This window comes from Drosophila innubila, chromosome X (genome assembly GCF_004354385.1).
Source record: "Drosophila innubila isolate TH190305 chromosome X, UK_Dinn_1.0, whole genome shotgun sequence".
Taxonomy (NCBI): domain Eukaryota; kingdom Metazoa; phylum Arthropoda; class Insecta; order Diptera; family Drosophilidae; genus Drosophila; species Drosophila innubila.
The window spans coordinates 914,065-928,270 of NC_047626.1; the positions used below are offsets into that span (position 1 = coordinate 914,065).

Below are 14,206 nucleotides of genomic sequence, written 5' to 3' on the forward strand. Positions count from 1 at the left end.
ATGCTTAAATTTATGTAATCTTTTATTTCTAAGACTTTGTTATGACTTCTTGCAAACTGAACTCAAACCTTACGAGCTAGGAGCTTAAAATTTGTGCACAACATAGCTAGGAAATTTTTAAATTACTTGGAATCGAACTTGGATCGCTAGAAGAAAAAAATGAAATCTTAAATCGTTTTTTTTTTTACATTTTTAATGAAATTTAATTTTGACACTGTTGATTTGAAAAAATTTGTTGTTTTGAAATTAATGTGTTGTGCGGCCCGGGTTCAAATTAATACATATCAATTTCCTGGCTAGGTGAAGGACTTTTGTTCCTCTCGCTAGCCTAAAGACAGGAATAATGTACGAATTAATGACTATTTTAGAAAAGTTGAAAAGTTGGGCAAATTATTAGCTAACCTGGCGACGAAATTCATCTTTCTTGGCGTCCGGCAGACGATACCAAGCGGCGGCTCCTCTCAAGACAAGTTCCTGTGGCTGCAGGCCGTTGTGTTTGATTCGATAATCACGAAGGAATTGAATGTAGCCCTGGCTGTGAATCGGACCTGCATATGGGGCATTATTTTGAAATCTTATATTATTATTATTATAAGAATTTCTTATAAATTACCGCAGAGGGTCTGATCCCTGGGCTTTGAGCATCGTGGTTTGCAACTTTTGCGCTTTGCGGAACATCTTGTGGTGGCACATTTGGGTTTGGCAGCGCAGCTGGGTTTCGATTTTCGAGCACACTTCGGTTTAGCGGCACATTTGGGTTTCGCTCTAGCGGCACATTTCGGTTTAGCGGCACATTTGGCCTTTCGTGGCTTACGAGCGCACTTCGGTTTTGCCGCGCACTTCGGCTTACGCTTCGCGGCACAACGGGCCTTCGGTCGGGCCCGACGTTTCGAACAGCAGGCATCGCCATCCATTAGCATCGGTAGCCCATCGGTATCGGCATCGACATCGACATCGACATCGGTAATTTCCGTTCGACTGTCCGAATCGCTACGCCTGGGCGCATATTTAAGTCTTTGGGCTTCGCTCAAACGATTCCAAGCACGGCACAAGTTAATGGTTAGGTCTATGAAATCCAAGCCAAATTGATTTTCGGCATATTCCCGGGCAAATTGCACATAGGGGCTATTAGCCACAGTTTTGTATGACATTCTTGATGTTGCACGTTCAGCCATCGTGTCCTGAAAAAGACAGTCAAGAAAATGTCCCAAAAAAAGGATGCTTCGTACACTTACCTCAAATAATAATATCTTCGTCGTTATATTTTCAGAAAAATATATAAAATATTTTGTATAAAAAAAATTTAAAATAAAATGTAGAAAATGTAGAAAATGTTAGATCTACACCGATTGGGTTGTTTGAGTATACTAAAACTATTCAGAGATTGTTTCCTAAGGTACACTAAAATCAGTTGGAGAGGCCTGCTTTGTTTTTATTTTTTTTTTTTGGATTTACAAATGTTGAATTTCGACTGCTTTGTTTTAAAATTTTTGGAATTACAAAAATTGAATTCAGACTTTGCTTTTATGTTCTTTGGAATTAAAAAATTGTAATTTTAATGCAAATAGTCAAAAATGTATTAATACAAAATAATATTTAAATGTTGAATACTTTTCTTTATGCTCCACTAATTAAATATTTTCATTCCCAAGCTTAATAAATTGAATTAAGCTCATTTATAAATGAATATGCTTTCAACCTTGCCACTTGTTTCGATTTCGAACTATTCCTATTTTTTCTTTGCAATTTTTAAGCCCAGTTCTCAATGGGGAAAAAATCGAGTCGGCACTCAATCGGCAAATAATACATATATATTGGTTCTCTTTTCCAAATATCATTTTTTAATTGGAGTTCTAAAAGGTGTAGGGTTGAAAAAAAATTTGATTTTCAATTAAATTATGTTTTAATGCAGAATTAAGTTAAGTCAAGCAATGGTGAAACAATTTTTTATTAAAATTGTATAACAGCTTGACTTTATAAAATTGTCTTAGCTATGTTGAGTGAAAACTTCAACCTCCTAGGACTTACGGCTTGGGCTATGCAGTGATCAGTCAGTAAATGAGTCAGGACAAAGAGTTTTCTTTACATCTAGGGATACAAAGGAATTTGGCTATCCAATTAAATTTGTCCAAACTTCGACTTTCTTATATTTTTGCTTAACTTTTGTATGCTTAGTATTATTTGTCAAAATTAAATTTATCAAAACTATGATTTCTTGGATTATTTCTTTATTCAAAGCCTGTGCATGATTAGGAACCAAAATAATCACAAGTCACGTCAATAATGTATGTACATATATAGGGGAACCAGGATCTAGAATTTAAGGGCACTACAATAACTATAGGGTATTTTTAAGGTATCAATCCATGAAATAATTATAAAAAAAAAATTCATTAACTGTGAATCATATGCGCCTGAAAGCAACGTCTGGAGTGGGTGTGGTTGAGGGCGTGGTGGTGGAGATGGGCGTGGCATTAGGACTATTCCTTGATGTCGGGTATTTTGTAGTCGGCTTGGCGCATCTCTCGCAACATGCACATGGCAACGGTATGCGCAACTTCGCACCTAATGAAAGAATACATCAATTAATGAACATTTTAAAAATGCATGTAATGGATCCTTAAAAGGGATTCCAATTGGAAGAGTTACTCACTCATCGGTAATGCCATTTGCCTGATTGCAAGTGTCGACTATTTTCTGGGATTGTTCATTCTTATCGGGATACATCATGTTCATCATATCCACCGTCTTGGTGGCATTATACTTCGTACTCCCCTCGCCCATCACATCGAACTGCTGCAGCAGGCACCTCCGGAAGCACTTGCTTTCATGCGATGGCTGCTCCTTGTTCATCACCACCTCCTCCATTTGATCTGCCCAATGCAAAATATCAATAAACATATTATATAAGAAATCAAAAAATGTTTTTGAACAAGTAGGCGGTTACAGTCGAGCACGCTCGACAGTAGGATACTTTGTGCCCAGGTACTCTGTACTGAAATCGATTTTCAACCAATTGTTCCCATGGCAGCTATATGATATATAGAGCCAAATTAAACCAACTTTGGTCAGATTGTACAGTTTGGTTAGGATATCTCAAGAAACAAAAAACTTCTTCATACTAAAGTTGATCTTTGACCGACCAGTCCTATGACAGCTATATGATATAGTGATCCGATTTTAACAAATTTCGGTCGGAATGGACAAAACCAAGTTAAATGCATATTCTATTAGTTTTGTTAAGATATCTCAACAAAAACTTTTTCTTACTAAAACTTCATTGTTGACGTATCGTTCCTATGGCAGCTATATGATATAGTGGTCCGATTCAAAAATAAAAACAAACTTGATCTGCCTATAGTATCCAGGAATCTACATACCAAGTTTGACGTATCTAGCTTTTATGGTTTCTGAGATCGACGCGTTCAAGCAAACAGACGGACGGACAGACAGACGGACAGACAGACGGACAGACAGACGGACAGACAGACGGACAGACAGACGGACAGACATTAGAAACCGAACCGAACCTATATTGTAAACAAATCGCTTACCCTTGGTGGGAACGGGTTCACAAGACTGGGCAAATGGTTGCAACATCTCAGTGACCTCACTCAACGTCATGCTCGTCTCCTCGGACTGATCGTCGGCCTGGACTAGTCCCAATTCCATTCCCATCCAGGTGATGCTGATGCAGGCCAGTACCATCAGTAGGTTAGTCAACCGGGTCTCTTGCTTTGCCATTGTCATTGTCAACTCGCGTTACGATCACTTCGACTTCTTTCTTCATCGAAATCCGTTTCGCTCCATTTATAGCACCGAGCAAACAAATAGTTCCGGACAAACAGAACACGCAAGCGTCAATTCAAGTTGATGTCGACATTTATTTAGCGTGTAGTAGCTCCATCAATCTAACTGCATCGGAATGTGCGAGGGCTGTTCTAAAAGTAACTGATTCAACCCAATGGAAGTACCGAAACGGTTTAATCTTAAAGACTCTATCGAACCAAACTGAAAACAAAGTTCCTTCGACCTAGACCGCTTGACTTAGACCTTTTGACGTGGCCTCCTTGAAGGAGACCTTCGGGTGGTACACCTCAACGGCAGCCATTCTTAGGTTACATCTTACAGGTGAAGCCTTTCAATTGAGACTCTCAGATTAAATCTCACGACAAAAATCCCTCGACTTAGACACTTTGACTTAGAGTCCTTGATGGAGACCTTCGGGTGGTACACCTCAACCGAAGCCCTCCTCGCATAAAATCGCACAGGTGAAGCCCTTCAATTGTGATTCTTCGGTTGAGACTCATCGAACTCAGACTTCTTAAATAAGTAAGACCTTAAGATAAAGGGCCTTTAAGTTAAACTCCTCGACGGAAACCTCCCGCGGGGGCAAACTTCTCCTACTCTACTCCTATACTTGATACCTCTTGAATAGAAATCGCTCTGACTAAAATGCCTTGAGGTTGGAGTCTCTAATGCTTACTTCTAAAAACCGCTAGGACTACTCAACTAAGCCAACTTGACTAAGTTCCTTTGGGAGAGTTCCTTAAGAGATTGCGAGTATATCTCATGAAACAAATGACAGAAAAACTGTTGCCTACATTACAATAAGAAACTTTCGGAGCCACCCTCGCTGCACTAAAGCCAATCAAAATGCGCCACAATTCGTTATTCGTATTCGCATTCGTTCACGTTTATCGCTTATCGAATATCGAATCTTTTATTATTCGTAATGCTCAACTGGCACGTGACCGTGTCGGACACTGTGGGGGGATCTGAAGGCAATTACACAAGGGAGGGGGAGGGGGGGGGGATTGGAATAACAACAACTGCAACCTGAACTTTCTAGGGAAAGATAAAGACATTGATCTTGGATCGTAGACAGGTAAGAAGCGCATGTCCCGCATCGCAGTTGTTTTTAATGCCCGAAGTCGCATCCTTGCACTGATCGAGACCCTTCAGATAACTGGGCTTGTACTTATCCGGCAGTAGGAGTTCCACCTGCTTCAATGCCGACTCCAGCTGGAATTTGCCCTTCTTGATCTGAATGCGAAATCAAACGGATCAAACAAATAGTAAAAAAAAGAAAACAACTCTACTCACCGTCTGCATCATCTCAAGAATGCAGTTGATATAACACTTGGAGTCCTTGTCATCTGGGATATTGCCATTGTGTATGGAATCGGCTACTTCCACACTCACCTTGGAAAACTTGGGCAGACACACGTCCCGCATCAATTTGCCAGCGGCCCACATTTGTTCCTCCGTTGCCTGGCAGAGAGTTTAAATTATAATAAAATGCAGCTAATAGTAATAATGTTTACTTTGTAAATCAATTAATTGAAAATCTGTGAATGAAAGCAAAATATTTGCTTTAACTATCTTCTTAAATTTAAATGCAGAATAAATTTAGAGGCCAAACCATAATCAAAATGACATTCCGATTGAAAATCGGTTCAGTTTTGACAAAGTTATAAGAGTTGAAGTTGGTCGAACTATGGATCTAGCAACTTTACAAGTCAAAATATTTGTTCAACTTCACATGATTTTTTACAAGAAAATGAAAGGTCCCAGAATCTTTTTTAAAGTGTTGTTTTATACTAATAAGAACATAAGGAGTTGATTAAAAGTAAAAACTTGAGATTTAAAATTTTTAATTTTCAAAATATCAAAGGGGGGACCCTTAGCATCAAACCCAAGATTTTGCGAAAAATAATTTACTTTACAAAATTAGTTAAATTGAAATGCAGAATGAATTAAGAGGCCAAACCAAGATCAAAATGACATTCCCTTTGAAAATCGGTTCAGTTTTGACAAAGTTATGAGAATTCGAAGTTGGTCAGACCATGGATCTAGCAACTGTACAAGTCAAAATTTTTGTTCAATTTCACATGATTTTTTACAAGAAAATGAAAGGTCCCAGAATCAGTTTTAAAGTGTTGTTTTATACTAATTACGATATAAGGAGTTGATTAAAAGTGAAAACTTGAGATTTCAAATTTTCAATTTTCAAAATATCAAAGGGGGGACCCTTAGTATTGAAAATATAAGCCTATATCTATAGGAAAAATAATTTTTGAACGAATTTTATCACAATTTTAACGCAAAATAAATTTGGAGTCAACATCATTATCAAAATGACATTCCGTTTAAAACTCGGATCAATTTTGATAAAGTGATAAAAGTAAAAAGTCAAAACCAGTATTATTTCCTATTTAAAAAAGCAAATAATTTAAAATAAAAGGTTTTGAATATATTTAATGCATATTTTTTAACTTTTTTATCCTTTCACTTTTAATTTGTACCGCTAGGAAATGAAGCCCACAGAGACTCCTTTTGAAAATCCCTATGTCTAGTAGAATTTGAAACTCACCCCGGCCCAACAGAGCGGCAGTCCCAGAAGCAGAAGATTACAGATCAACAAATCGTATCTCATGCTTAAAGAAATGTATTTCACAGTTCAAATTGAATTTAGATATGATCAGCATATGCAAATCTGTGTTCCTTTTATACAATTGAATATCGAATTGAAAATAATAGCTCATTACGAGTATACTAATAAATTAATATCATATATTTTGGGATTGTCCCACAGCCACCCTAAAATTATAGGAATTGCTCTATTGTTGAAATCATGGGGCTCCATATTGGGGTAGGTCCAATACCGCCCTAAAGGTAATACCCAGCACTTACAACCAGTGTTGCCAATAACATTTTTGAAAAAAGAAAATACAAGAATATCCCACTGAAATCCCAATCAACATGTTGAAAATATATTAAATTATTTAATATCTTTCATACTTAGTTGATCATGAAATAAGATTTCTTGGTGAGAAAAAACAAAAAACACAATAATACTGCATGATTGATAATTTTGTAATATATTTTTTTTAGTATTTGCTATATTTCACATATTTGGCATTCTTGGTACTTAAAAGATTTGCCTTTAATTTTTAAATTACAAGTTTAATTTAATTTTAATACAAAGAAAAATCGCTAAGCTCAGCGGGAAAACCACCAAAGTGGCAACACTATCCATAACATACACTCATTTCAATCTTTTTGAGAATCTACAAATTCTAAACGTTCCACGTATATGTGTAGATAGATCGCGACTCTCGTCTCTCAACTCTCGGCTGTAATTACCGAGCAACGTTTTCGACTCCTCCCACAAAAAAAATAAAAATAAAAAACAAACTCCGAGTAGTTTTGTACTTTCGTTGATTTAAAGACACGCAAAGGTCAACATGATCTCCGATTTCCACAAAATTCCGATTGCCGATTGCAATAAAATACAACTTCAATAACACCAAACAACACATGCACAGTCATGTTTGTACATGCAAGCACATGCATGCATTCAATTGAGAGAAGTTTTTCTTCTCTCATATGTTGGTTCCGCTCTTTATTCGCTCTTTTTCTAGTTTTTCACCCTGATAAATGTTCATTTGTGCATCTTCAGTGCCTAAGTGCTTCTCGTATCACTTCTCACTTCATTTCGGTCTCGATTGCTTCCCATTCTTTTTACTTCATCTCTTTTCGCTTTAGCTTCATCTTGTTTATCTTTTTGCTTCTCTTCTCAGTTCACTTCTCTCTTTTTTAAAATTTAACTTCTTACTTTGCTCTTCGCTTCTTTACTCGGACCACTTCGGGCATTTCTTCTTAATGCACTTCACGAATTTCTACTCACATCTCTTCTTATTTACTTATTAAACTTCTCTCACTTCTCGTTTTATTCACCACTACTCACTTCTCTTTACGCTTCTTTACCATTTAACTTCTCACTTTGCTTCTCGCTTCACTTCTAACTTTGATTTTAGCCTCACTTCTCACTTTACCCTTACTTTACCGTTATACTTACTCCATTGTTCATCTTGCTCTTCTTATTTTTATAAGCTTCTCTACTAACTTCTCTACTTCTACGTCTTATATTGAGTTTAATTTATTACTTTATTTTCAATAATATCTTTTTGAATTTGTAGCTTTGCTTCTCTCTTTCTTTTACTTCTTTTTACATGGTCTCAATCTTTCTTCTTTCATCTCTTTCTTTCGCTACGTTTCATCTTGAATCATGGTCAATATTGATTAATTAACATCTTAAAATACAACCCATCCAAATGATATTATCATTATCTTCATTTTGAATTCTTAACAGCTTACGAGAATAGAATTGTATTGAAATGTAATACCACACAAATACAAATAGATAAAACTACCCTATCGTTAAAATTTTTTTTTCTTTCTTAAGTAAAGATATAAATAATTCGCGGTTTTAAACAATAGTCAAATAATAATATGATAATATCTCTGTACAAATGATTTAGTTTGTACCCTGTACTTATTAAAGTACCTAGAATGGGTATCAGAATAATCATAGTCTTTAGTCTGGCTAATCTGTCTGATTTTAGATAATAATATAAATATAGACACGATTATAGAAGTTGACTCTGCAAATTTGAATTTTTTGATACCTTTAAAAAGCAACAATTTATTCAAAAATTTACAATTTTAATTTAACCCAAGTTTTCTCATTTTTCGATCGATTAAGTATCTAAATAAATAGATAATTTGATTGCCTCCAGAATCTACAGGATTAAATATAGCCAGTTAAAATTATGTATTTTCGCCATATTTCGTAAACAAAAATATAGGCTTAGTTTTGAGCATAAGCCAAAGATCAAATTTAACGAAAAAAAAAGACAGATAAAACATTTTGATAGTAAAAACACAATTTTGTTTTAATATTTTGTTTAATTCAAAATTAAAATAACTTCAAACGAGTAATTTTTATTTTAGAAACCGCTCTTTTTTATATCAGCGTAATCGTTCCGTAAAGTATATTTACATATTTTTAAATAATTTAACCTGTTTACAGAGTCTACAGCAGTCGAATACACTCGATTTCAAGTATTTCGCGATGACAACTGACAATCATTTCTATAATTGAATACAATTGAATGTTGTCAAACCCAAAGTTAGAAATGATTTGAGGTTACAACGAGATCAAAGTAAACTTTGAATTTTACGCAACAGTTCGAAATTCAAAATTTAAATTGAAATTCAAATGAAAGTAATTAGTGTTTGTAGACATATGAACATTTGAGAAAGTCACATCAAAATAATTGAACAAAATTCAATTTTCTAATTTTAAAAATCCTTTCTAGAAATTGATAATCCCGAAGAATTTGAATTTTTTTTGCCGCCAAGATGTCGGAACACTTTAAGTTCAATCGAATCTTTGATAGCAACACTGTGCGTGGACGTGCCAATGTAAGAACTGTCTACAGTCTACAGAATTCTACGGCGAATTCTTCACTTCTTCCAGACTCTCTATAGTGTTTCTCAAATAATCTACAGGTTGCCAAGGCCACTTGGGCCTCCGTGGGCCTCATCTATGTCCTGGTTAAGATGCATCGCCGCAATGCGAAACGTCGCGAATCCACCAAATATTGCAAGGGTTGTCAACAGAAGCTCTTCCAATAAGCCGCAAGAATCCCAACCGATTGAGTTCTGCTCACAAAAATCCCATTCATCCAGGCCCCCCAACTCTGAAGGAGTGAAAAAAAGAACTCTAGGAGTTAAGCGTTAACCCAAATCACTTGTGTTTCAATTGCGTTCACATCATAATTATACGAGTATTTTTTTCAATTTGAGCAGCAAATTTTTTATCGTTTTATTCAGAGAGAAATTCCGTAGAGTTCTATTTAAAGTTTATGCTAGAACTGGTTGCGAATTCTAAATGAATTAGGCGCATTCTGCATTGTATTTGTCATTTCATTATACTTAACTGTCTTGTGTTCACAAACATATTATGTATTATTCTCTATATATAAATAAAATATATATATATCACTATTTTCCAGAGATCGTAACGATTATAATTTTTTATACAAATATTCTTTTATTTTACTACAAAATTATTCCCTTGTCCTAGGCTTGGAGAACCAGATAAATGTATTGTTATACAAAATTTTTTATATTTCAGCTTTCAATACAATAAATAAAATTAAAAAAAAAGCTAAATCATTATTAAAACTAATTTAAATAATAAAAATATATAAAGAATTTGTTTTAATATGCATATAAAAAATAAACCACACCTCTTATTTTCAAAATTTATTTAAAAAATCAAAGTTAAAGTTATTTTCCCATTTTTATTATTATATGTGTTCTTTAGGGACGTGGGACATGATGTATCATTGAAAGGTATTAAGCCACACATCATGAATATTTTTATATAATTGCAATACACCAGGTTAAAAAGATTGTTACAAACCAAATTATTTTTAAATTTATAAATTTTAAATTAAATTATAAATTTATTTATTTAAAAATGTTAAATACGACATATTTTATGACTTTTGAATAACAATTGAAATTTAATAATTATTATTTTAATATTTTTAATAAATAAATTTTAATAATTAAATTAATTATTATTTGCAATCCCATTTTTGTAGTCCCATTAAAATCGATAGTTGCGAGTTCTAAAAAAAACTCGTAGAATTGAAGCTCAGTAGGCAGTTGTTGAAGTGTTTGTTCAACAGTCTCATATATTCATTCATATTTATTCAGATCCGGAACCAGAATTTCTACATCCCTTAAAAACATAGTAAGGACTTGACAAGACCGGAAACTATTTGGATTTTGGGGCACAATGGCCGACGGCTTCAAGAAGTATTTTAATGGAACAACACTCAACGGACGTGCGAATGTAAGAGAATATAAAACTTTTATGAAATAATAATTCTAAAAACAGAACACAGATTTAAATTTTGATAATTAAGAATTAGTCCTATATCATAATCCTTAAGCAAACATTAAGGATATTGAATGGGCAATCATTGCAGTACTGCTGGAATATTAAGTTTTAGTATGAAAAACTTCTTTGTATTTTGAGATATCCTAACCAATCTGACACAGTGTGCTTCTTGGTTGGTCTTAAATAGCTTGACCAAATTTGGTTCAAATCGGTCCACTATATCATATAGCTACCGTGGGAGCGATCGGTCGAATATAAACTTTTAGTACAGAGTACCTAGGCACAGGGTGTCCTACTGTCGAGCGTGCTCAACTGTAACCACAGCACACCGCGAGTGAAGCGAGCAGGGGTCGGAGCCCCCTTGTTTTAGTTATTGTAGCAGGAAATTACAGAGAAAATAACTGATATATAAATGATAATTTCCATAGCAATAACTTTCCAGATATTTTCTTAACTTTTTCTGCATTTTCTTGGATTTTCCCCCCGTTTGGCAGGTGGCAAAGGCGACATACGCGACCTTGGCGGTGTTCTATTTGCTGTACCGAGTGCGACGCAGCAAGGGATCCCCCAAAGATGGTGACTCACTCGAAGTGAAGGATCAGGAGCAATGCAGTTGCGATGCCGAGAAGCCCGATCATCCGCTTGGCTATTGTGATCCTCCGCCAGCGGCAGCAGCGCCGCCAGCAGCGCCGTCGTCACCCGAAAAGGATTGTGCCGTGTGCCGGGATCGGTCCGAGCGTCGTGCCGCCCGAGCCGAAGGCTGCAGTGATGAGCCACCACCGCCACCGCCGCCATCATCAGCAGCAACGTCGCCGCCGCCGTCGCGTCGCAAGTGTCCTTGCGAGGATCCACATCGCCATATTGAGACGCCCAAGCAGATGCGACAGGATCAGCTGAGAGCCCACCAGACGGCGGAGGATCAGGTGCATCCTGCCCGCGAAATCATTGGACATATGCAGGAGGCAGCGTCGCGGGTTTTACGCAATGTCATTGGTGCCGTTTTGGGTGATTCTCAATCCTCCAGCATTGATAACGCCTCCTCAGCCTCAGCCTCCTCCTCCCTCTCCCCCTCGGCCGCTCCCTCCGTCATCTATGAGAGCGAGGAGGCCTGCCACGCCCATGTGTCCGCCTCTGCTGCCGCCGCTGTGGAAGCTCTGGAGTCCGTTGATCAATTGGAGGACGATGGCAGCGATTATGGAGCGGATAATCAGCTCCTGAATCGCCAAAGACGCACTGCACCGCGATCCTGTGTGCCCACTACCAATATCAACGGTGATCCCGAATTGCCTGCAGACCTGGAGGAGTCACTGCCAGAGTCACGGTGTCACTCACAGTCGCAGTCACAGTCACAATCGCAGTCGCAGTCACAGTCACGTTTTCGCGGCTTTGACGATGACTTTGCCTCGGAAATGTTTTTCGAGGACTTTGAAGAGTGACCAGACCTGACCTGACCTGACTTGGATTGAGAATATAGTTGCTTTATATAGTTGCCGGTGTCAAGTTGAGGGATATATCTAAATTTTCAGTTAACACAATAGCATATTGAATAAACATACAATAGCTGCTAAAAAATTTATAAAGTATTATTATTACATATTTATATTACTATATTTATTTTGTATTTATTTATTATATGTATATATTGCTAGCTGATAGGTAGGCACCCTAAGTTATTGGTAAGCGGCGCCAGCGAGACGCACAAGCACTCAAACGAACAAGAACAACTCTTTAAGCGATACAAATTTGATTTTTTAATGTTTGTCTAGAATTTTTGATATATCTTTATTCCGTTCGAATGGAAAAAATAAAAATGCCAAATATAAAAGACAGAAGAAATACTGGTATTATAGTACTTCTTTACGTGGTATAACTGGTATTTACAGAAAAGGAAAGTATGCAAAAAATTTTAGTTTTTCGATATTGATGCGAAATGAAATAAGAGATCAAATAATGGAAAAATTTACATACCACAAGGAAATCGGTTAAAATTTGACAAAGTTGTGGCGGATTAAAATTTATGGAAAAGTGTCAAGTATAAGAATAAGTCAATCGATAAGAATATCGATCACTGTCGATAGAATGGAAAAAAATGGACTGTGATGGAAAAAAATTGAATTTGCCAATTTTCATTAAATTGAATTAGAGGTCAGGAAATGATAATATTGATATTTCACAAGGAAATCGTTTCAGGTTTGACAAAGTGATGAAGGTTTGAAGTTTTTAAATAAACAAATTTCAGAGTTAGACGATTAAACAAAAATATGCAAGTAGTTTACTTACTATCATATGAATATCTTATTAAGTATGTTGTAATTAAAAAACTAAGGGTTTCGAATATTTTGCATAATATATTTTATTTCAGATTTCACTTGTTTGTTTTTTATTTTAAATATTATTTTTTTTATTTTTGTGTAGTTTCAGTTTCAGTTTTGCCTCAAAACACGTAACTAGAATTGATCATCATTAGCATATTATATAGTTTATCGTTAGTTGTAGGAATTTTTGGGTTTTTCTTGAGATTTCATCTTGATCATAAACAATATGTAATATCAATTAATATCTTATCAACTGCATCAGGCTGGTGAGAACATTTCTTTATCTTTCTTCTTTTATCTGCTTCTGCTTCTTCTTCTTCCCTTGCCCATTCACCAAATAGGTAAGCTATGTCTTCTGCAAGCATATGTTATGTTTATCGATAAATAATATATATATATGTATATATATATATGTTTATGTTTAATTTATGAGTGTGGACATTTTTAACTAACATTTATGCAATATGGAAATAACATTTAACGTATTCTTTTGCTTTTTGGTTGCGGCTTTAACTTATCTACTTTATATTCTCTCATCGTTCTCTCTCTCTCTCTCTCTCTCTATCGCTCTATCACTCTATCACCGTCTCTTTCTTTCGTTTCTGTCTTTTTCGTGTGGGTTTTTTTCTGGCTAAGTTGTGTGTGCTAATTGCAACGGTTATCGATTGATCAAGTTATCGATTTATCGACTTATCGATTAATCAGCTAATCTAATGTGTGTGTGTGTGTTTAATGCTAAGCAGTAGCAGAAAAAGCAGCAACAGCTTTTTCCTTAATATCAAAGGTATTTATATCATCATTATTATCTCAAATCGATTTATCGTTTTACGTAATTGCGCATCGATAGTTTAGACATTTAGCCATCGTGACTGGCAACCGACTCCAGATCACTGTTATCCTCGCTGCCAGTTGCCTCGGTGGGTTCGCCCATCGCCACACGAGCATATTCATCGGTATCGATACTTTTGCAAAAATGTATCGCATACTTGAGTTTCTCCAGCAGTACAGCCTGCGATAAGTAAAATAAATCGGATTGGAATTACAGAACATAGATTAGATTGAATGGAATGTATAATATATAGACATAATTGATCAAGTAATTAATTTGACAAAGAAACTTTTTCAC

The 14,206-nt window shown here is 35.8% G+C and overlaps 6 protein-coding genes across 6 annotated transcripts in view; 2 read left to right on the forward strand and 4 right to left on the reverse strand.

Annotated features, from left to right (window-relative positions):
• Positions 1–198: 198 nt before the first annotated feature.
• On the reverse strand, positions 199–1,274 carry LOC117788537. The gene is made up of 4 exons (XM_034627325.1): positions 1,236–1,274; positions 614–1,181; positions 403–548; positions 199–328 (listed from the first exon to the last, which is right to left on the reverse strand). The coding sequence occupies exons 2-4, from the start codon at positions 1,173–1,175 to the stop codon at positions 275–277; spliced, it is 762 nt and encodes a 253-aa protein (XP_034483216.1). The 5' UTR covers positions 1,176–1,181; positions 1,236–1,274; the 3' UTR covers positions 199–274.
• Positions 1,275–2,208: 934 nt separating this feature from the next.
• LOC117788658 lies at positions 2,209–3,838 on the reverse strand. Its single transcript, XM_034627494.1, has 3 exons — positions 3,555–3,838; positions 2,654–2,873; positions 2,209–2,565 (listed from the first exon to the last, which is right to left on the reverse strand). Exons 1-3 carry the CDS (start codon positions 3,748–3,750, stop codon positions 2,481–2,483), a joined length of 501 nt encoding a protein of 166 aa, XP_034483385.1. The 5' UTR covers positions 3,751–3,838; the 3' UTR covers positions 2,209–2,480.
• Positions 3,839–4,667: 829 nt separating this feature from the next.
• Positions 4,668–6,450, reverse strand: LOC117784313 (general odorant-binding protein 19a). Its single transcript, XM_034622015.1, has 3 exons — positions 6,377–6,450; positions 5,107–5,274; positions 4,668–5,046 (listed from the first exon to the last, which is right to left on the reverse strand). The coding sequence occupies exons 1-3, from the start codon at positions 6,437–6,439 to the stop codon at positions 4,849–4,851; spliced, it is 429 nt and encodes a 142-aa protein (XP_034477906.1). The 5' UTR covers positions 6,440–6,450; the 3' UTR covers positions 4,668–4,848.
• Positions 6,451–9,152: 2,702 nt separating this feature from the next.
• On the forward strand, positions 9,153–9,664 carry LOC117790976 (putative 60S ribosomal protein L33). The gene is made up of 2 exons (XM_034630607.1): positions 9,153–9,273; positions 9,361–9,664. The coding sequence occupies exons 1-2, from the start codon at positions 9,211–9,213 to the stop codon at positions 9,484–9,486; spliced, it is 189 nt and encodes a 62-aa protein (XP_034486498.1). The 5' UTR covers positions 9,153–9,210; the 3' UTR covers positions 9,487–9,664.
• Positions 9,665–10,568: 904 nt separating this feature from the next.
• On the forward strand, positions 10,569–12,332 carry LOC117788096. Its single transcript, XM_034626764.1, has 2 exons — positions 10,569–10,717; positions 11,260–12,332. The coding sequence occupies exons 1-2, from the start codon at positions 10,661–10,663 to the stop codon at positions 12,199–12,201; spliced, it is 999 nt and encodes a 332-aa protein (XP_034482655.1). The 5' UTR covers positions 10,569–10,660; the 3' UTR covers positions 12,202–12,332.
• Positions 12,333–13,165: 833 nt separating this feature from the next.
• LOC117794153 (probable E3 ubiquitin-protein ligase HERC2) overlaps positions 13,166–14,206 on the reverse strand; it is a 38,813-nt gene continuing 37,772 nt past the window's right edge. Inside the window, exon 16 of the mRNA XM_034634662.1 lies at positions 13,166–14,089. Coding sequence (XP_034490553.1) covers positions 13,937–14,089 — 153 coding nt within the window. The 3' untranslated portion in view covers positions 13,166–13,936. The remainder of the gene's footprint in view (positions 14,090–14,206) is intronic.